This window comes from Halichoeres trimaculatus, unplaced genomic scaffold, assembly GCF_033239565.1.
Source record: "Halichoeres trimaculatus isolate MK-OKI-2021-1 unplaced genomic scaffold, fHalTri1.1 fHalTri1_scaffold_6, whole genome shotgun sequence".
Classification (NCBI taxonomy): domain Eukaryota; kingdom Metazoa; phylum Chordata; class Actinopteri; order Labriformes; family Labridae; genus Halichoeres; species Halichoeres trimaculatus.
In genome coordinates, this window is record NW_027437184.1 from 23062122 (window position 1) to 23083587 (window position 21466).

At 39.5% G+C, this 21466-nt stretch overlaps 1 protein-coding gene across 5 annotated transcripts in view; it reads left to right on the plus strand.

Annotated features, from left to right (window-relative positions):
- The window catches only part of LOC141791353 (roundabout homolog 1-like), a 126719-nt gene that overhangs the window by 10955 nt on the left and 94298 nt on the right, over positions 1-21466 (plus strand). For 3 of the 5 annotated variants that reach the window (XM_074671731.1, XM_074671733.1, XM_074671732.1), the window contains exons 3-4: positions 191-314; positions 2336-2428. In XM_074671731.1, coding sequence (XP_074527832.1) covers positions 221-314; positions 2336-2428 — 187 coding nt within the window. In that variant the 5' untranslated portion in view covers positions 191-220. Of the gene's footprint in view, positions 1-190; positions 315-2335; positions 2429-8130; positions 8749-21466 lie in introns of those variants that run through there. The other 2 variants (XM_074671734.1, XM_074671736.1) reach the window with 2 other exon arrangements.

Consider the following 21466-nt stretch of genomic DNA (forward strand, 5'->3'; position numbering starts at 1 on the left):
TGATCAAGTGTCAAAGCTTTTTGGGTCATTGTCCAAATTAGATATTTAAGCCTCTAGTTAAAAGAAAATACACTTTGGTTTCAGAATACAAGCAATCATCAGGTCATGTTTGGTTTTGTTGACATTTTAACATGTAAGTGTAAATAATGTCTCTGGCAGTTATAAAGCCTCCCCTGTCTCTTGGTTTCAGGCTTGTTAAGGCCTTCTTGAAGAAGGAGCCATGCTAACTGCACACCCACCCCTCACTCTACTCCTCATGAGCCTGCTCTGTTTCAACCACCTGCAGCGGGGCCACACCATAGAGATAACATCAGGTAAGATTCTCCTCATCTACCTGAAAGACCTGACACACAGCTTCTGTCGCACTTATTTCTTTTAATTCTTAAATTTAAGTCTGGCTTGATTTGTTTTGGTTTGAACTTACTGCTCCTTTAAACTGAGACAGTGTTCAAACGACGAATGAAATGTAACCTAACGTTCAAATATGAGGTTGGAATCCCAGAGGTCTTTAAAAACTGCTGCACACCACAGTCTAACTGAAAGTCTGCTGAGGTTTTACAAACATCCAGGAGATGTGCAGAATCAGTATTTCCCTTGATGTGAAAGAAGATATTTTGAAATTCTTCCTCACTGGTGACATGGCAGCAGTTCTGAGACAGTGAATACAAAATTACCAACCCTGAATGAATCATTGTGAGTGCAAGTATGCTGCCCTCTTGTGGCTCAAAGCTTTAAGACAACTCAAGGTCCATTTTTTGAATCTATTTTTTATTTATTTATTTTTTGGGGGTGAAAATGTTGACTTTCTGTTTACTTTTGTCCTCATTTTGCCTATTATTATTATTATTATTATTATTATTATTATTATTATTATTATTATTATTATTATTATTATTATTATCATTATCATTATTATTATTATTATTATCATTATTATTATTATTATTATTATTATTATCATCATTATTATTATTATTATTATTATTATTATTATTATTATTGACTGTTTCAGCTTGTTATTTGCAGCGTTTTTTGTTTTCCCTCTGTTTTGTTTCAAGACTTTTGTGTATAAGGTTGTAGAGGTTAAATGTCTATGGTAAATTATTTTAAAGGACACACAACAAGGCCTTAGTTCTTGGAAGGAGGTTAAATGACTTAATAAGATCTTAAACAGGTGACACAACTTTTTTGGACTTCTGGTCAGTCAGACTGGTAAAAAATGAAGTTAAATTTGAATGAAGGATTTTTTTTTTAAGCATAAACACTTATGTTGTTATAAGTATATACAAAAAGTGTGATACAGGACATTGGTACTGCTGTTAAATCACTGTGGTATGATGCAGTGATGGCGCCCTCTGGTGGTTTAATTTAGACAGCTAAGTGGCTTCTTGTCATCAGCCAGAACAATATAATTGTCTGATGTAAGCATTTGATTATTACTACACAAAAAAATCCATCACGCACACTATACTTATCAATCATTATCATATTATGATTGATAAGTATAGATATATATCATATTAACCAACTTCTTCGACTACACTCCCATCTGTAGTCTGCAAGCGTGCTGCTCTAGATTTAATTTCTGCTTACACAGACAAGATCTTACTCCTCTAGTGACTGAGAAATTAATGCATTTAAACACTTCACCTTCCAGTGACTGTGTGATTAGGTTTGATTGCATCTCATAATGTTGGCTCTCCTGATGTGTACTTCTTAATAAAACATGGCAAGGGAAATCTCCATTGATCTTCATGTGTTCATGCATCAAAAAACTATCTTTATCTTCAACCGGACTTCACCTGAATCTGATTTACATCACTGATTTTCTGTATCATGTCAAACAAAGTTCATAAAGTGCTTTGCTGAAGAGTCACTTGCTCAGAACAGCACATTTAGTTTGAGTTTTGTTACAGCAAATGCTGTAATTTATAACACTTCACAATACCTGATGTGAGCTGCATTTCATCTTTCTAAGATGAAATATCTGCAAGAAGCTGATCTATTATCTTTTTCTCCATGTTTAATTTTGTGAGATGTCTTTTGTTGTTAAAAAAAACTTTAAATCATTGACACTAAATTTAAGATTAATGCTCATACAACCTTTTTAAGAGTAGTTTGAGAGGCTGCTGTATAAGCAGACTGTTAAAGAATCAAGAGGCTCCTTCACAGGGCTTGGCTTGTCCTTTTAAAAGCCTTCATCCATGTGTCAGATGTCTTTACACAGTGGCCTGTTAATCATTAAACTTGGGCTAAGAAAAGAGGCGTCCATATTGCACACAGATGCTTCGAGAATTCCTCCCTTGAACTGTGTTCTCAATGTCTTTGCAAACAGATGCAGATAAACACAGAGGGATCCATGAGATCATCACACAAACACCTGCATCTGACCCCACATCTGAGCTAGACAACAGTTTGGGATACAAAGGTAAGATCCAGCTATTCAATAGGATTAATGCAATCAGGAAGCTATGTATGGTGGCCCTGAAGTGCAAAAAAGGAAAATGACTGGATGAAAATAAGAAAAACAACAACAACAAAAAAAAGAGATCATGAAAGTAATATTAGGATGAAAAAGAGAAAACAACAACAAATGAAAAAGGAGAGAGAAAGGAAAATACTGAAAAGAAAACACAATTATAAAATAAATAAAAACAAAACTAAAATGAAAACAGAAGAAAAAAAAAAGAAAACATGACAAAAAGTTGTGTTTTTCTCCAATGTCATTGTGCTTTCTTTCTGTACTTATCAGACATTGTAAATGCAGTCATTAAGTTCAGATACACCATCAAGGTCTTAATGTGACAAATACTTTAATGTATCATGATCCAAGATAGTAGTTTAATACAGGGACCAAAGACAGATAGTTAAGACCTGTGTTTATGTTGTCATTTACCCAATGGCTGATCTGTCTCATCCAGTTATTTTTCTGCTGCCTCCAACTGATCATGTGAATCTCTGTCCTGAGAAAACACCTGAAATAATCCTTGATAAAAAAATGAAATAAAAAAAGGAGTGAGAGAACCAGGGCTTCAGGTTGTGCTGATTCAGTATTTGTCCTTTAGAAGACTCAATGTTGAACCCAATTCCCAGGGAGGGGACTACGTTTCCCTGTGCTGACAGAGACTATAATGCCTCTTAATGCCGGTTCAGCAGCTGTAGACCTCAAGCAGTGTGTCTAAAGCTAGTGCAGTTCAATCCCCTTTCTTGTTGCTTTGACATCTTATTGAAAGGGCTTTGATAAGGATGTAGAACAAATTAAACTTTAAGGAGCCATTCCTCCTCTATATCCTCTGTATTTGTGAAAAAACAACTTGTGCTTTTTGTGACGGCTTAAGAAAAGTTCAAGTCCACACAAATAAGGAGAAGCTAATGCCAAAATAAAGTTGTCTTCTGCCTTTTATCTTTAAGGCACAGTGTCCTGATGTGTTTCCTTTTAAGGAATCTAAATTGGAGCTCTTACTGTCTTCCATCTGATGTGGTCAGTGCACTGTTAATGGTTGAAAAAAGGATTTTTTGACTGCCTGTTTCCCCTCTCAAGATAAGAAGCCTTTTTAAGCTTAAAATCTTTGTGGCCCAGTAGGAAAAAAAAAGATGACAGCAAGATTTTGTGAAGTTAAAAGGATGTCTGAGTCTAAACCAGTGTTAAGATCCATCTGAGCCAATTTGGAAGAGAAAATACTACAGAAGTGCGCAGAAAGAGCTATTGCATCAGCTTGTTGTGGACGGTGGATGTGAAGGCTGTCTCTCATTCTCCTTGAACACTAAATCTGACCCTGAGCAGCTGCGGTGATGCGCAGTGCGAGGTGCTGACAAATAGGCAAAGATATAAGACGAGTGGAGGGAAATGAAAGAGCCAAAGAGGCGTCACGGATAATAGGCAGCAGGGCGAGGGGGGAATCTGCACGGAAAATAAAAACCAGAAGAGGGAAAATAATATGCTGAGCGGCACAGCTGATGGAAATGATATGTCACATTCAAAATCCACTTAGTGGACTCATAGAAATCAGCATTTTACACCTGGTAGCAGGTAGGAATAAAACAACCTTACTGTGTTATTGTGGACAACACAATTTGAGGCCTGGCTGAGGCCAAGTTTGTTGCTCTGTTGAGATTCCAAATTATTTATTTCATCGTAAATATTTTTTGGAGCTGGCTTTGTGTTTTCTTGGACATATTTTCTCCTCTGGCTCTGATTCAGCTGGAGAGTTACACTGGACTGAAATAAATAAATAAATAAAAAATAGGTCTTTGTGCTTGGCACTGCTTCCTTGAATTCCTTGCCATTTTTTTCTGTGCTGTGTTGCCATGCAGACGTGCACGTCTTTGTGTCCATTTTTTCACCATCTGTTCCTGGAAATACTGGTGTTGGCGACACTTTGGATTGTGCCCAATTATGAGATGCATGAAAGAATTTACAAACCCTGCTCTTAGCTGTGTGCACTGCACCTGTTATTGTGTGGAGGCCCAATGTCGATAAAGAAGAGCTTCACTGTTGAACCTCTTTGCTCTTGTTATTTATGCTTTAGCGCTACTGTGATGGCAGCTAGTATATTCCTGTCATCCTAATAGGCTAATTATGCATTTTATGACCAGGAGCATATTGTCCTGTACAGTGCTGCTGTCATTCAGTCTCAGCCAAGTGAGCTGCAAGAGTCATACAGAGGGGGATTTTTTTTCTGGGAGGAAATGCAAAAATATGGGCAGAAAAGACTTGATTGTCTTGTTGGGAAACAGAAACAGTTGAAATATGTGCATATAATTATGGCACAGAGTTAAGAGCAGCAAATAAATGTGCTTCTCTGTGCTTCTACAAAACTATACTGAGCAGGGTATGTGCGAAGCAAAAGAATATATGGCTGAAATGTGCTGCACTCATCATATCACAGCGGTTGTTTATGAGTTGTTCTTTTTGCTAAGCTTTAGGAGTCGACTCCATTCACCACTGGTCCACAATCTGCAATTAAAGGATTTGAGGTGAAAGGTCAGGCAGGGCTGAGTGTGTAAACTTTGTTCAGTCTCATTGAGATTTATGAGAGAGTCTTAGATCGAGTATTCCATAAATATGTAATTATCCTCCCTTGTGTTACTATTTTTGGCTTTGGCGTGTGAGGGAATTTCAACAGCTTGCATTTTGTTATATGAACTGTGCAGGGTTGTTGCTTTGCATATTTTCGTGGTTTCATGCTGTGTGGCTGTTTATTTTGGTGGTGCTCTGGAGCACTGGCACATCTCAAGGGGTGGCCAGGAGTGGCATAGGCCCCTCTTATAACCTGTTTGGCTGTTTGCCTTGTTAGAGACGCAGCTTGGGTTAAAATTAAGTCTCAGGTTGGGCTGTGCTGCAGCTGGCAGATTGAGATACAAGCACAGATACTGCTGCAATATTTACAGTCAGGAAATGTGAAAGACATGCTATTGAATCTTACCATTTCTAGTTGTAACAGAGTTGATATCTATCTCAGAAGTATGACAGTGTATTAGGATCACTGAAAGAAATGTTAAAAAATAGAATTCTCCAGAAAGAAAACTTGAAATTTTCAGGGGAAAAAAAAATCAAGTTTTGACTTTATTAAGTTGCAGATTTAAGAAATTATTTATTTTTTATCTAAAGCATTTAGCCCTCTATTGTTGTACCGTCAGCGTCTGGGGCATTGTGCTCTTGGAATCGCCACACCTTAAGGATCAATTAAATTGATGATTTGACATATTGTAGCTTGTTGTTCCCCATTATCCATCTGAATAGCCTGAAGATGTAACCACATGTCATTCCATTTGCGGTGAACTTCTTGTTGGATAAACTCAATCACCTCCCTTAGACTTGTGTGCTGCTTTTTTCTGGACAGTATCAATACACTGCAATGCCTTTAAAAGTCTAGATGTTTCTATTAACCTCTGAAGACCTGAGCTTTTGTCTGGTGTGTTTTTTTTATTCACCTTGCTATTTGGGATAAGTAAGACCTAACAAGTGAAAAAGCTAAAGTTGGTCTTTGTACGGTAACGTTGATTATTTGTGTTATAAGTTCTTTATTAGTTGTTTGCCAATAGTGTTATTGAACTTATGTACATTGTTCTTTGGGGGTCAATGTTGGGATTTCACCAAAAGATGATATGGGCAGCGTCCCTTAATATAGCTAATTAGTCAAAGTTTAAAAAAATGAAGTATCATGGGTCTTAGCGGAAGAAATGTATTGTACACACATGTGGATGCCGGGTCTTGAGAGGTTAGTGTCATGATGATGGGCTAAAATCAGTTGTATTTCCTTATCATTGAGTCCAGTTTGATAAGGCTGTGAAGTGAGTCAATGGGGGTTTATAAATTCATAAATGTAAGACTAAATTAAGTTGAGACTTTACAAAATTTCAAGTTATATTTCTTGAAATTGATTAAATATATATATATATATATATATATATATATATATATATATATATATATATATATATATATATATATATATATATATATATATATATATATATTTCAGTAGCCCTGATACGCCTTCGCTCAGAGGTAACTTTCCATATTAAGAAAATGTACTAAAGACCATATAAACTACTTTTCACTTTTTAAAACCATAAATTGATACTACTTAAACAGTATTTACCAGCTACCAGCTAAATGCAGTATGCAGTGCAGACAGCATCTAGATTTTGAGAATAGCACCATCTCAAGTCTAAACACAAGAAACTGATTGTACAAAACTAACATAATGCTGGAAACCTGACACTTTGGTGAGATGAACTGGCATAGGAGGGAGGTAACAGGAATTATACACTCGGAGTATGCAGAACAAGACTCAGGTGAGACATCTCATGGCAATCACAAAACACATGAGAGACAGTGTAAAGAGATCTGGAACAAGAGACACGCTTAGGGTTACAAAATATAACAGGAAACAAATGACATGAGACATGGGGGAAAGGAAAATAAATAACTAAATAACTTGGCTTTGTGAGGTCAATACCTGAAAGTCAGTATTTCAAAAAGATGTGATTATATATAAACTGAAATACATAATGTTTATTTATAAGTGTGTGTGCACACTGACTCCCTACAGCCCGTGAATGGCTCAGTTTCTCGGCAAGACCTCCTTAGTCCAAAAAGGCTGGAGACACACCTGCTTGTGAGACTTTTTAAAAAGGACAGAAAGAAACAACTACTTATGCATACAACTGTGTTGAAAAACTGCAGTCAAACCCTTTGCTGTACAAATACCGTCACACCACAGTGTGCTGCAGCCCCACGGCCAGCAGAGGGCGCGCTGACACGGTCAGAAACAAAAGACATTCCTGAAGTCCCCCACTTCACAGATATACTGTAACTATTAAATATTAATGGAATTGTCTTCATTCAGAATGTATTGTATCCAACAACGACCCAATCAGCCTACGTGATTATTACTGCAGCATGTAATATGTTTGGTATTAGGTTTCTGATGCACTTAAAATGTCATTTAATTTCCCAGTGGTGTGTTGAGAGGTCAGAGGGTGAAAATCCTATCGATTTTTGTCATAGAAGGAAGGAGCACGACGCGACTACTGCTGCTGCTGCTGCAGGGAGCAGCTCGATGAAACCACGTCTTCCCTTCTTAGAGGGAAAACTGCACATTTCCTACAGACAATCAAAAACAAACCTGGACCAGGCTCTATTGGTTTTGATGAGGGTACAGTCAAAGTGCACGTCTCTCTTTAAAGAGGGGGATATTAATGATTCATTAAGGTCAAATTATGTTCACTTCCAACTGCAGACACATCTCAGAATACTAATGTCTGGTTTGGTCACAGCTCATAAAAGGTGTTTTTTAAACCTCTGTAAAAATGAGGGACACTTAAAACACAGACTTTAACAGAGAGGATGCAGTCTACTGTAGGCTTCTGACATTCAAAAACCTTTTGTTATAAGTCTGGATGTGCTTTTGTTTGGTATTTATACTTTAACATTCATATTTCGTAGTTTTGCAGTACTTCTGATGTTTTTCCAGCATTTATCAGCCAGCAGCCAACTGGATCTTTTTTTACAAGGGGCTTCAGAAATGCAAAGCCAAGAGGAGCCTCGTGCAGTGAATGGATCCTTATGCGGTTAAATGGTGCCTGACTCGCAGGAATCTCCTCTGCACAACAGAAAAAAAAGCCTCTGACTGGAGAGGAAAACCAAACCATCAGTGTGCGCAGAGACGCGCGGCGCCTCATCCAACCAGCGCCAGTCCCACCAAACCGGGCTAAAACTACACGTTTAAACCATTAAAGTGAAAGCAACTCGACTCTTCTGCTCTGTGGATTCTCGCTCTTCTCTCAGCCGCTGAAAGCTCCTCCTGAAGTGGGACTATTAACGGATCTGATCACCGATGAATTCCGCGAAGTTATCAGCGTTTGGAAGTGAGGAGTCAGAGTGGAGTGGAGAGAATCCAAGTGCAGTGGAGTGGATTACTTCTCGAGTTTACCCGCAACGATGTCTGCGACTGATCTGAACTTTGATTCAAACAGAAAATCACTTTCTGAGGAGCGGTACTGAACGTTTTTTTTTTTTTTTGGTCCTAATCTGTGTTACTGCGGAGTTCAGGAACTCTCCTCCACCCGGACCCGGACCCCCATCCCCGGTTCTGCAGCAGAAGTTGTGATTTAGATGAAATAGACTCCTCGGAAAAGCGAATTCTAACTGGATTGTCACCGTTTACAGCTGCTCTTGAATGATGCCTGCCTGTTTGACGGGGATTTACTGTCTACTGGCATTTCTGCACATTTGTTCAGGTATGAGTTACTTATTGCTGCAGATTTCCTTACATGAAGTTTCAAAATGAAAGCTATTGGATGTTGAAAATAAGGGAGTAAAGACAGGAGGAGATGATGTATAAGTTTGTTCTGTCACGGCACCATGCGGATATTTCGGTCATCCTCTGTGACTGCAGAAAGTGACCCATCTATACTTCATATTCTTCAGCGTCCTGAAAACTCTTACTCAAGCTTCTCCTCTCACACTGGTATACATTTACCACTATAACACATATAACAAGGGGGGAAGTAGAGACAAAGCCAGGAGAATGGGATTGTGTGTTTGTGTATGCATGGGATAAAATCAGTTTGAGGATATTAGGAGTCACAACAGGACACCAGAGGTGAGCAGCATCCTCAGTCTTCAGTGGTGCATCCATCACATGAGCTGCAGGTTAATGAGGATCAGAGGAGCTTCAGTTGTGACTGTGCCTTTGCTGCAGTCAGACCAGTAAGCTTGTGTGACTTTTAATGGAAGGAAAACACGTCTTGCTGCACTCACAGTTTCATGATAGAGGGGTTATTCTGCCCACATCAAGTGTTGAGACACAAACCAGTGTTTCATATCTTGCTTACTGGGTGAGATTTGGAACAACAGAATGAGGATTTGGATTGTTTAAGTTGTGTACTAACAACTGCTGCTGGATTTCTGTCAACTTATCATAGTTCACTATGAGGAACTGACCCATTAAAAGTGGTGTATCACTGATATTGCTTATTGAAGTGAGGTGGTATCTCAGCAGTGGTCAGTTTTTGTTGGAAGGAAAGACACATACTTACCCACTGGCTCACCAGGACTAAAAAAGTGCACCAGATTCATGGAAATCATTGAATAATGGACTTTTTTCTTGAAGCTAAATGAGATATCTACATTTTTAAACTTTCCATGTATGGTTTGGCACAAGCTTACTGAGCCTGGAAGGTTCTCAGAGGTCTAAGAGGCTACAGAGAAGGAATTTATAGCCTACCTAAATACATTAAGCTGAATACCAGGGATAACAGGACACCAAATAGAGAATAATGACTACACTATCTATTTATTGTCTCTGACATGTTTTGTGCCACTTGGAGGCTCTGTGGCTTTGGCAAAAGCTTAAGTCTGAAAGAAGAATAGTGATGTTTGTTATAGTATTCATCAATAATCTAACAAAGTCTTGACATATGTCCTCTTGGAGCTACAGGCCAAGGCACTTAAGAATCTGACAATGTTTATAAAATTTAAAAGCCCCTCAGATCCCTCCTGGCGCCAGCCGTGCTCGCTCTGTAAGACAAAGACAGCTGTCAGTAACATTAGCAGTGACCACAGACAGAAAAAAGACAATATGTTTTTAGCACCCGAGCTGTTTTTTGTCCATAAGTGTCTGACACTGAGTGATGGCTTTATTTAGTGCTGGACTTCCTCTCTTTAACTGTACCATGGCAGATGTTTTTTGTCCTTATTAGAGCTGAAATGACTGCCCACTTCAGCATACATGTGGGTTTATTGTTATTCTTGGGCGTGACAACATGACTTGTAATTAACATATTATTGTAAGTTTCATTTATGTAACACATTCCAAACTAAACATAACACACTGAATGTCCTTTCCAGCCTTCTTGTCTGTAGCAGAGGCAGTACAGTGAGAACATGTGGGCATAATACAGCCTTTTACCAGCTCTTTTCTTAAGTTTCTGTGGCGACTCCTGTAAGGAAACATGCTAAGCCTCGTCTACCCAACATCAGGGGCACAAAAATGTGTATGACACCAATTTTCCAGTTCCCTTTTTCTTGATTTCCAAACTGACAAACTGTGTTACCACAATCCAGGGAGTTTTAAGACTACCCAGGGAGAGTCATGCCAGAATTAGACACTTTTTGCTGTTGAGTGGTTTTAAAGAAAGGTGTCTGATCCTCTTACATGACGAGAGCTTGTTCTTTTGCTTTGAAATCTGCAGGCAGTCACCTTTCCTTTACAAATCATTTATAGATCTCAAGTTTCAAAATGCTAATAAAGACTTAAAGGCTTAATGGTGACTTTTTATTGCTCCTTACTATTGCTTTATTCACTTGAGGGAGCCATGATATGAAGTTAACACCTCACTGGAAGCCCAGACACAAAGGGTATTTGTTTAATGGTCTCAACTGCTGAACAATGGGAGCCTATTCTTTTTTTTCTTCTTTGGCTCATGAACCAAAATTCTGACAATCTGGCCCTCTACTGCAGATTTTTAGCCAAAATATGAACATTAAGAGACGTATGCCATAAAATATACACAGTAAAGGACCTGCCAAGCTAAGTGTTTACCATATCTCTTTATTCCACCATAGATTAAAAGGATCTCTAGACATTATAGCCGGGAAGGCTGCCAGACTCCCCTTGAAAATGATCCATGCTTTAGGAATTGCAATTAAAATGATTTTCATGTTTTTTTTCTCCCACCCTGCTTTATTTTAATGTATACTCGTACGTTCCTCTCTGCAGCATGAGAATGTCCATCATGTAAATATCAGGCTCTTGAAGCTGTGAAGTGTCTTCATGGTACTCAGAACTAAAAGAAACCTGTGACTCCCCTTTGCTGAGAGTTTAATATCTGCATAATAAACCTGCCAGCGGTAATTGGATGATACATAATAATCTAAATGATGGCCATTAAAAGCATATGCTTGTGTCGAAATGGCTTTGTCCCTTTCATCCCGCTGATCTAAATTATGCGTCCCCAGAGTGTTGCTGTGTCTCTCCTCGCCATTTTACCTGCTTTGTTTGGCAGCCTGTAAACACTGCCTAAAAAAGGAAAAGTGGAATTGAAAGAGTGGCTCATCCTGTTAATCTCTGATAGAAAAAAGTTGTCCCTCAGTCCCACAAAGAGAAGTATTTCCCAGCTAAGTCATCCCTATCAGTTTCTGCTGGACTGATGGGTTTAATATCTTCATAATAACTGTACTAGCTAAGCTAATAAAGGCTAATTACTTTAGCAATAAGCGACAAGGTCTTAAGGGTCTTGTTCTACCTTTATAGACCTTCTCCTCCATGTGTTATCTGTGCAGCAGTAACTACAACAGGGACTCAGAGACCTGCAGCCTAATTCCATCACTTGTGTGTGCAGCAAATCCCTCAGGGACCAGTTTGACTGAGACATCTGGCTGACCGAGTTGGAGTTTGCCGCGCAGAGGTCAGGGGTCAGATGTACTTACTCATGCTGCTGTGGCGACTGACACTCACGGCTGCGGGAGGTTGAGTGTTGTGACCCAAAATTGTGCGCAGCACTTGCAACAGAACGCTGGACTTTAAGTAATGATGGTTTGATTGGGGGGAAGCTGGCCTGCTGTGCCATCCCCTGAGCTAACAAGACTCCCTGTTGTCTTTGTGGTGGTGACAGTGATGAGCTGAATCCAGCTGTTAATGAGGACCTCCTTGCTGTGGATGATAGGCCTGAAAGGACATCTTTGTGAATGCTGGAGAGATTTCCCTCGTTTGGTGGAGAAAAATGTCAAATTTCTTTTGTTCCTCTTCAGGAATAATGCAGCAAACAGACCGAGCTATAGTGACAGTGTGTTTATTAGTTGCATACCAACATGTTGGATTGGAATGAAAAATGTGCTCAAGGTGTGTCTCCTCCCTGCGTCATCTCTGACTGAGGGTCTGTCCAAACAGCTCAGCTTTTAGAGGAATGTGCCTTAGTGACACACTAACTCAACATGTTCCTTCATTTAACCTAGTTTTAGTTTTAGCACAGATTCTCATAATCTTGTGTTTGCTTTTTGATACGTCAGACAAAGACCTTTAACCTTCAAACTTCAAGATTTTGGGAAATTTGTCAAGACAGAAAAAAAGTGAGAAAAAAAGCATGAGCAAGATCAAAGAAGAGAGCAGGGATATTACAAAACAACTTATTTCATTGTTGATTGAACCGGATTCAATTTCTGATGAGCAGACTGGTCTTAAAGTCAGAGAACTGTCAAAACCGAGCACATTTTAGTCAACACAGCTCAACATGGAGTCACAGAGCTAGCATCCCAGTGTTCTCCCTAAGTTTACAGCCTTGGGGGGGCATTGATGTCGAAGGCAGTGGCGGCGGCAGGGAGGGGTCGATTGTTGCATCTTCACAGAGAAGGTGCTGTCTGCGATAAGGAGTATGCCTGTCTATGTGTGTAAATGTGTGCATGTGTTTGAGTGTCTGTGAACACGTTGGAGCCGAACTTCGCCGTGTGTGAAACAGTGCGAGGAAGAATGCGACAAAATACAAATGACATCCTGAGGCTTTTTAGTCTGTTAAATGAAAAAAAAAAACAGGGTATAGACCTGATTCATGAGAGAGAAAACTCCAAATCACTTCTGCTGTGATCAGGCGCTATATAGAAAAAATATTAAATCGACTTCCAGTGGGGATGGGCCGCCCCCTCTGTATAATGGTTGGGGAAAACACTGCATCCCAAGCCATAAGTCCTGCTTGCAGCTCAACATCCACACGCCTGCACTGTTAGAGTTTCTGTATGCCGGTGAAAACCCTAAACTGTAGATGGAGCTATTGCCAGTGATGTCATGCATCTGTTTTTGAATCTGAGTTTTGTTGCCTATCATCCCTGTGGTTTGTCAAATAGGAAAGGTTGAACTCAACCTACCCCCATCAGTCTAGTGGCATATAAATAGGTGAAGTTTAGGCGGGCTTTTAACTTAACCTTAACAGCTAAAGAGTGCTTTGCCTCTAATAATGCAAAACATGTCATCTTAACACCTTCCAAACTGAGAAATTGGATATTTAGACTAAAAATCTTGTTTTTATCAGGCAGTAATCATGTTTTTTTTTTTTGATGTTAAGATCGTCTGTGTCTGTTTCTGTTGCTTCTGAAGCCATGCGAACACTTGATCAACTATCGTGGTTGGAAGTTGCTGCTTGGTTTAAACGAACAACCTACACACAACTTCATCCGTTGTTAGTTTGTCTGGTTGAACAAATTCTAGTGGCACATTCTGTAGTTGTCTGAATCCCTATTGCAGACGCAAAGCAAAATCCCTGCCATCTGGATTCCTTAAATTTGATGGGTCATCTATCTCCAGAATTCTTTGTTATCAGAACAGCCATTATATCTCTAACATGCTAAGTTAGTTAAATGATAAAGGATGGCTTTAGATATGGCTATGTTGTTGTGCAACTAAACTGTACGTGGTAACACTTCACACTTGTAGCATTAAAGAGATATCGTCCAAACTGCTGCTAGTAAACTGACAACCACCAATGACTCTCTACTCCCAGCAGGATTCAATAACTACCAGTGACTGAGCAAATATCAGAGCCTGCATGATCCTGCCACAAAGGTGCTTGTATTGACCCAAAATAGCAGATAAAAATGTCGGCATAGTTGAATTCAAACTATGTAAAATCAACTATGTAAGCTAAAGTTATTATTAGAAAATCACAGACTGTGATTACAATTCTCCAAATTTAGATTTTGTATCCTTTTGCATGCTGTTGTAAGACCCAAAAGGCTCAGAAATCATAAAAAGAAAGGCTTTTATGCTTTTGTAGTGCTGGTGGTTTTTAATCACTCGATCATTGTCATACAGAGTACGTACAGATGTGAACCCAGCTGTAAAAAAAGGCCGTGCCAGACAAATATTACTTGTCTCAGGTGCCTTAGGGGTCATCATTACCTGAAATATGCTCGTAAGAACCAGCAGAATAACTGAGCATGTATCCCTCTTGTATCTCAATCCTCTGCAGACGCTGCTGCCATTGTTTGTTTCAGACTGAATGCGCATAAATGCATATGTAATGGTGTTAGCGTACGCTTTGTTTTTTCTAATGTGTGTTTTCTGATTGTGTGCTGAAAGCTGTGATTCATGATTGCTCCCCTTGTTTACTCGCCTGTTTCCTGTGCTGCTGTGAGGCCGAGCGCTGGTTGCCAACCCCAGGGTGAGGGAAGCAACTGAGAGCTTTAACAAGTGCCTGTGGGCCTGGAGGTCACAGGTCGACACACCTTCTCACAGGCACGCACACACTTCCACGCACATTTTGAGGAGAAATTGATTTCTGTCTGACCCACAAAGCAAGAGGGCCCCTTGCCCGGAGGATTCTTTCACACCTCTACTACTTCTATCAACCCTGCCTGTACACTTTTCTGTGAAAAGAGAATATTTTTCTCAGTCCACTGTCGCAGATGTTCAAATGCACAAGCTCTTATTAAACCACAGTACTGTCTTCATTAGGCATGATTACAAATCAAGCGTTTAGGAATAAAACATGAAGCTGAGCTTAATTTAAAACATCAGACTTGACTTTTCATGGTCACTGGCACCTTAGTAATGTGTTAAATCAAGCAGACCTAATATGAAACCAACCAAATCATCCTGCCACTTGAAGTATTTGCTGTTAAGGCTAATAAAAAGTGTGTGTGTCCACTGAGTCACAGTTTGCTGTGGTATCATTCATTTGCAGTCTTAAACTGATGCATTTTTAGTTTACTGATATTCTGCTAGAAAATAAGCATGCCGTGTACTAGTTGAGTTACGCTGAAAGAAAAAAAAGGTAAGACAGAGAAGAAGAAGACAAGCTAGCTAGCCTTTCACATAGTGTTTGGCTACAATCGCAGTGCAAACCATGTTGGAGGAGTTGACAGATGAAAGCAAGGTACTCCACCTGCACTAAAAAACATTTCAGAGCCAGTTTGAGATTTGTATTTGTACTGTGTGAAGAAGACAGGGTTTTTGTAGACACGTTGTGATTTCACACACAGCTCTCCGTCGCTGCACCAGCTGGTGATTTTGATTCAGTTGGCATATTGATGGCAGATGTTTGGCCTTGTGAATGTTTTGTTTATTAGTTCATCTGGTTGCCGTTTCACTCGTGATCATCGGTGTGCTTGTTCTTTCCTGTAGTTTTTTGTACAATTAGGGTTACAGACTCTCTTCCCCTCCCTGTGCTCATGTTAAGGGATTCTTGCCAGACAACAGATGAACAATAAAAAGCATTTTGTCTCCAAGTTTTGCCTTTATTTTGCAACAAGATTTTTTTTCTCTCTTTTTTTTAAAGATTTGTTTATTTTTTTTCCCCCGACAATAATCTGATAATAATAAGGAGAGATAATAGGAGGGCTAGTGGTTAAATCTGACATGGTGACAGCCCTGGTTGCTATGTATCCTTATGTAATAGCACTCTGGATGGTAAACCATGCTCATCTGGACAGACAAGCTTCTAAACTCAGAAATTCCCTTGGGTTTGTGGTTTTCTCTGCACCGTTTGAACTCATCTGGCCTAAGTTTCTTGTTCTGAGGTCAGTGTCCAGTTTTGGCAATTGGGATTATGGCTTCTGCAAATAAATCTCATCTTCATGTCTTTTTTGAAGAAAACATGCTGCCATTTTCACAACTTTAATGTGTTTCATTTGTTTACTTGTTATATCGAGATAGGCTAAGTCTATCAGATTGTTTCCATTTTTACACAAACTAACTTCAGAGAAATGTGTTTAACCCATTCGATGTCCTGTCGGCCAGCAATGACTGAAATTCTGCAGGGGTTACCTGAAGTGTGACACTGTAGTCCTCAAGGACTGGGGTTTGCACATAATTGGAGGAATTAATACTTGAAAGAAGAGCTTTAAAGGCCATGGAAAACGCATGACCTAAGAAATGCTTCTCAAGGTTACCTCTGAGTGAGTCATCTCCTCTGCAGCCAGGGAGCTGATAATCAATACAATCAATCTGCTCCAGAGACTAGATATGGTATTGAATCAGCTGTAAGAGCTGCTTTTTTGTGCTTGGTTAAAATGGTAGCTCAAGCTATAACTGCTTCAGTCTTCATGATATTGGATGAATTTCTTTAATTCTAACATTTAAATTTACCCTGGCAGCCTTGATCAGAAGATTTCTCAACCCAGCCTTTACTTGGCGCATGAGTTCTTAGTAATTCCTCGGTGGTGATGAAGAGAACAGGTGGATCAGCAGGCCAGAAGAGCCCTCAGGACTGACCTTGTTATTACAGGGAGAGGACCTAATGTTACCTTCATTAAGCAGAGGCTAACGCTGGAATTCAGACTCTCAAAGCATCTCGAGTATTTGATGTGCAGGCTCATTAGCTGGTCGGAGAGCCGATGGGAGATGTTTGTATTATGCAGGGACCGCAGGATGTTGTACATGCTATGAATGAAGATTTGAAGGGAGACAGTGTCCAAAGGAAAATACCGTCAGTTAGTATCTAAGACAAATTCTGCTCTTCAGGAATAAAAACAGCTATAATCCTGAAAAAGAAATGTTCCTCTGCACTCGATAAAAAGACCGTACAGGTACCGACACATGTTGCTTTGAACATAAGTATCCTCTAAATAAGACAGAAAAATTTCAAGATTATAAGGGGTATCAGCAACTTAAAGAAATGCTATGTTGTAAGAGTGCAATGGTCAGACAGCAGGGGGGTTAAAATATGCTGTAATGTACCATACTTCAACAACGGTTGGAAGTGACTGAGTGATTTCATTAAGCAAGATGCCTCCCCTGAGCGCTGATACAAAGTATAGCAGCTCAGAGACTTTAACCTTTTGTGCCACTCTGCCTCAGAAGTGTTTTAATTAAACTACTGTTAACTTAAGTTGCATAATTGTGATTACTGCTAGCTATTGTGTTTTGAGATCGAAGACGCCGTTAAATGATGGGCAACATGACTGTACCACAAAAGTGAAGCCAAAATGTCTAGAGCTGCATCATATATCTCACCTTCTCCATGTTAACTGATGGCATGCGGGTCAAACATTCAGTTTAAGCTCACATCAAGTATTGCTTGTGCAGGTGTGGACGAAACTATGCTGCTGTATCTCAGAATGCTCTTTTAGTTGTAACGTGTTGTTTTGTACTTAAAAAAGGAGCATAGCGCCATTATTGACCACTCTGTTGAAAGTGTGGCTCTTTCGTTGCTTTGTGCACTGGATTAGGAAAGATGAGGGCAAATCATTAAAGAAAATAAAAAACAATCAATATTTCAACAGGAGTCCCATTCATTAGTTTCCCACAACATTAGCTAATTTGAACCAACGCAAGTAATCATAACCTCGTAAAATGTCAACACAGGGATCTTTGTTACCTTTATCGGCATTGTCGATTTAAGTTTAGAGCATAGACTGTATGATTACTGGACGTTCTCTCCCTGACATCACCCACCTGTTCCTGAAACGAAAAATGAAGCACATTGGCTGTAGCAGCCATATTGGAAGTGGCAAGGTCTTCGAGTATAGCTATGGGGTGCCCCTTGGCCACGTGACCTGAGCTTGTGCCACTGATTGGGTGAGTTTGCGATCTTAATATCCTCTGAATGGCTGAGTTAGAAAAATAATTACCCCCTATACAGTATGTGGTGAAATTAGCGACTCAGGTAGGACATGTTTTTTTAACCAGGCTGTAAATAGGTTAATTTCTGCTTTGAAACCAGCTTTTTTTGGACTTGGTTTGTATGTGACTTCTGATACTTCTGGAGCCAGCCTCAAGCAGACACTTGAGAAACAGCAGATTTTAACACTTTCACATTGTCTCATTTTCTTGGACCAGAGGTTGCTACTTGATTTTGAGTGGGATATTCATACTATGGCTCAACCAACTGATCCATACTTTTGGAACACCATCAATAGAAGACGTAGGAGGAGGTGAAAGTGTATCTTTATATATAGTTGGTGGCGAGATGTGTATGTGATGCTTGGAAACAGTCCAATTCTATTTAAGTTGCAAATCTGTGTTTATGGATGTGGTAAAAATGAAGGATTAACCAAAGAAGAAAAAACTATTTGTGATGATTTTCACTAATATGTGCTGCTTGTACAAGTAGAAGATTTTCTGTTTGCCGTGCTATCTTTTCCCAGATATTTAGCACTATCATCTCCTTCTTGCTGCCTCTTGCTGAAGTAAGATGAGCCGTTGTTGTATTATTTGGTTAAGTTTTTGTTGTATTCTGGTTGTGCTGTACTCAGATGTCTGGCCAGTTTGCATGATAAGTTGTGTTTTCCTCAATGATCAAGAATCTTATCGACACTCGACTTTGTGAAAATGGAGCTGAAACTTTTATGGTCACAAAAGAAAAAGAGATGAAGTGTGTTGGATTCAGGCTACGTTTCTTATATTTCATTACTGCCTTGACTTTCTGGATTACAATGCAGCCTGAGGTCTTCTTTTGGAAGTCCGTATAACTAGCGGTTGGAGAGTGGCATGATAGCCAATAACATGTTTGAAAAAACTCGCCTCAGGTGAAGAAGGGAGTAAGATGGAAAGAAAGTACGGATAGGGATGGAGCCAGGATGTTGATGGGAACACTGTGACATCTGCTGTCTTCGGTGGCTATGTTATGAAATATAGTAATTAACCCCCGTTGGGAATCTGTATACATGAGCACAGAGATAAAAAGAAACTTCAGTCATTCATCTCTCAGACGTTTGGTTCCCGTGTGATTTTCCACTGCAATTAGAACTAAAGGGAACAGACTCACACGTTACCTCCAATCAACCAAAGTACCTGCACTTTTCCCCCACTTCAAACGGCCACTTTATTTTAACATTCTAGATAGGTATCAAGCGTGGACTGCAGCCAGGGTTTTAAAGCTGCTTTTTCCAAACAGAGTTGGCAATGAGATTCATTGCAAATTGTTGCCTACAGCCTTGTTTCACAAATCATTGCAATTACATTTAACAGTCGAGTGGAACCTCTGTTCAACCAGAAGAACATCACAACTTCTGCCAAGTTTTCAGATTGTAGCCTCAGTTTGCACTTTTACAGCAATTTATTAGAGCACACAGAGGAAAAATCACCACTTACAGCTTTTTTTTTCAAAGGTTTTTCATGTAAGCAAAGAAGGACTCTTGGACTCGTACCCTAAATCCACACAACATAGTAAACTAAGCTGGAAATCTGGGCTTAAACAGTGTATACAAGTCAAAAACCAACCTCGGAGCCCTCTGCCAACATGTGTGATCAACAGCAGCACAGCAAATAGGGCCAAATAGAAAGCTGTTCACACAGATAAATTCTCAAATCACCAGCAGATGAGCAGCTTTAATCACCTTTTAAAAATCTGTTGCAAAAGCTTAATGGAGGGTAAGCTTTTAACTCTTCATGAAAAAAAATGGATTCTGGTCTGCTCATAAACACTTCAATCCCTCTCAGCAAAAGTGAAGTGAAAAGCAATTTGCCGAGAACACAGTTAAAATGATATTTGCCCGGTGGTTGTGATTGACACAAGCAGGTTTGCAGTGAAAAAAAAAGGTCAGTAAATTATTGAGTTCCAGATGCTGGTTCTCATCCACACTGAACTCTGACTCCTCACTGTGCTGCTTTATTGCCACTCGTAGTATTGCAGCTCTAGGCAGGAACTGTTGATGGACTAGAGTCTGAAAAAAAAAACACATCCACTGTACAAGGATGTGGCTCCCACTTATATACTTCATTTAGAAATGGAGCTCTTGGCTGTATTTGTAATTCATATTTGCATCATCAATTTAAAACATTAATCTTTGGAATGGATGAAGTCTAAAGCTTCACTACTGGCTGCAGCATTACTTACAGATTGCATTAGAAAATCTTGTCATAGATGCATTTTTCATTGCAGCCAGCTACAAGCTCCACTATTTTTTTATTCAGAGTTACACTGTGGAACCACCATCATCACCAGCAGTCGAAGCAGCAGCTGTGTTTTCATAAGACGCTCGGCTTCTTGGCTTTCCTCCTGTGGATGAGTCGGACACCAGTTGCTGCTTTCGAAAAATTCCGACTGCCACTTTAAGGAACCATTGAAGCCATTTTCTGAAGCCTAGAACACAATTCAGTGCCTCTTTTTAAGCCATTGTTTGGTTATTTTCTTTTTGTGCAACCTTTTGGTTCTATCTGCAAAGGCCATCTTCAGATGTAAGACTGTACTACATGAATGTAATCTCAGCAATTTAACCCGTTGACATTTTTTAAGCGATTTAGGGATTATTTTTCAATTAATATCTTGAAATCAGTTAGTTTTGCGGATGAGTTTTGGAGTTCAGGGCCATGTCTGTCTCCCTCCTTTCACAGTATGACAGTCCATTCACATCTGGCTTGCTGCTATTAGGGGCGCGATTAGGACCAAAAATAACGTACCGTGCAGACGTCCAGTCGTAACATGGAATGCTTTAGCGTGACTCTAATTCAATTTAATGTATTAATCCAGTTTGTGCAGGTAAAGTGTTTTACAACTTAAAAGCTACAGAGGAGATGTGGAGAAGGACATGTAATACACTTAACTCAAATGTAAATTATTCAGCTTTCTAAATTAATTCTAACATAAAAACTGCTCTCCTTATTCAAACCGTTTGTTGATAAGCAGTGAGGAAAGATGCATGAAACTTGCACCAGGTATTTTTGAATAATAACAAACCACCTTTTTGCAACTTCAGGGTCTGTCTCTTTTCATGGGGAAGTTTGACTTTCAAGCCTTGCCTGAGTGATAATCAATGGCCTGTTCAGCCACTTTGCTTTCCACTGAACATTTAATGGAGTGGGGATAAGCCTCTCAGATGGGCTGCTGGCCTTTACAGGCTGCTGTGTTACAAAGGTGCTTCTTATCACACATACAGCTTAGCCGCTTTCAATCAGCCAAGGCAGCTTACCTGTTCACATATCAAACGCATAAATATTTAGTCAGGATATATAAAATAAAACAAAACCTATCAAGTTATTTGGTGATATTTGAAATGCCCCGGTAGCTTAGTCATGTAGTAGGAAGA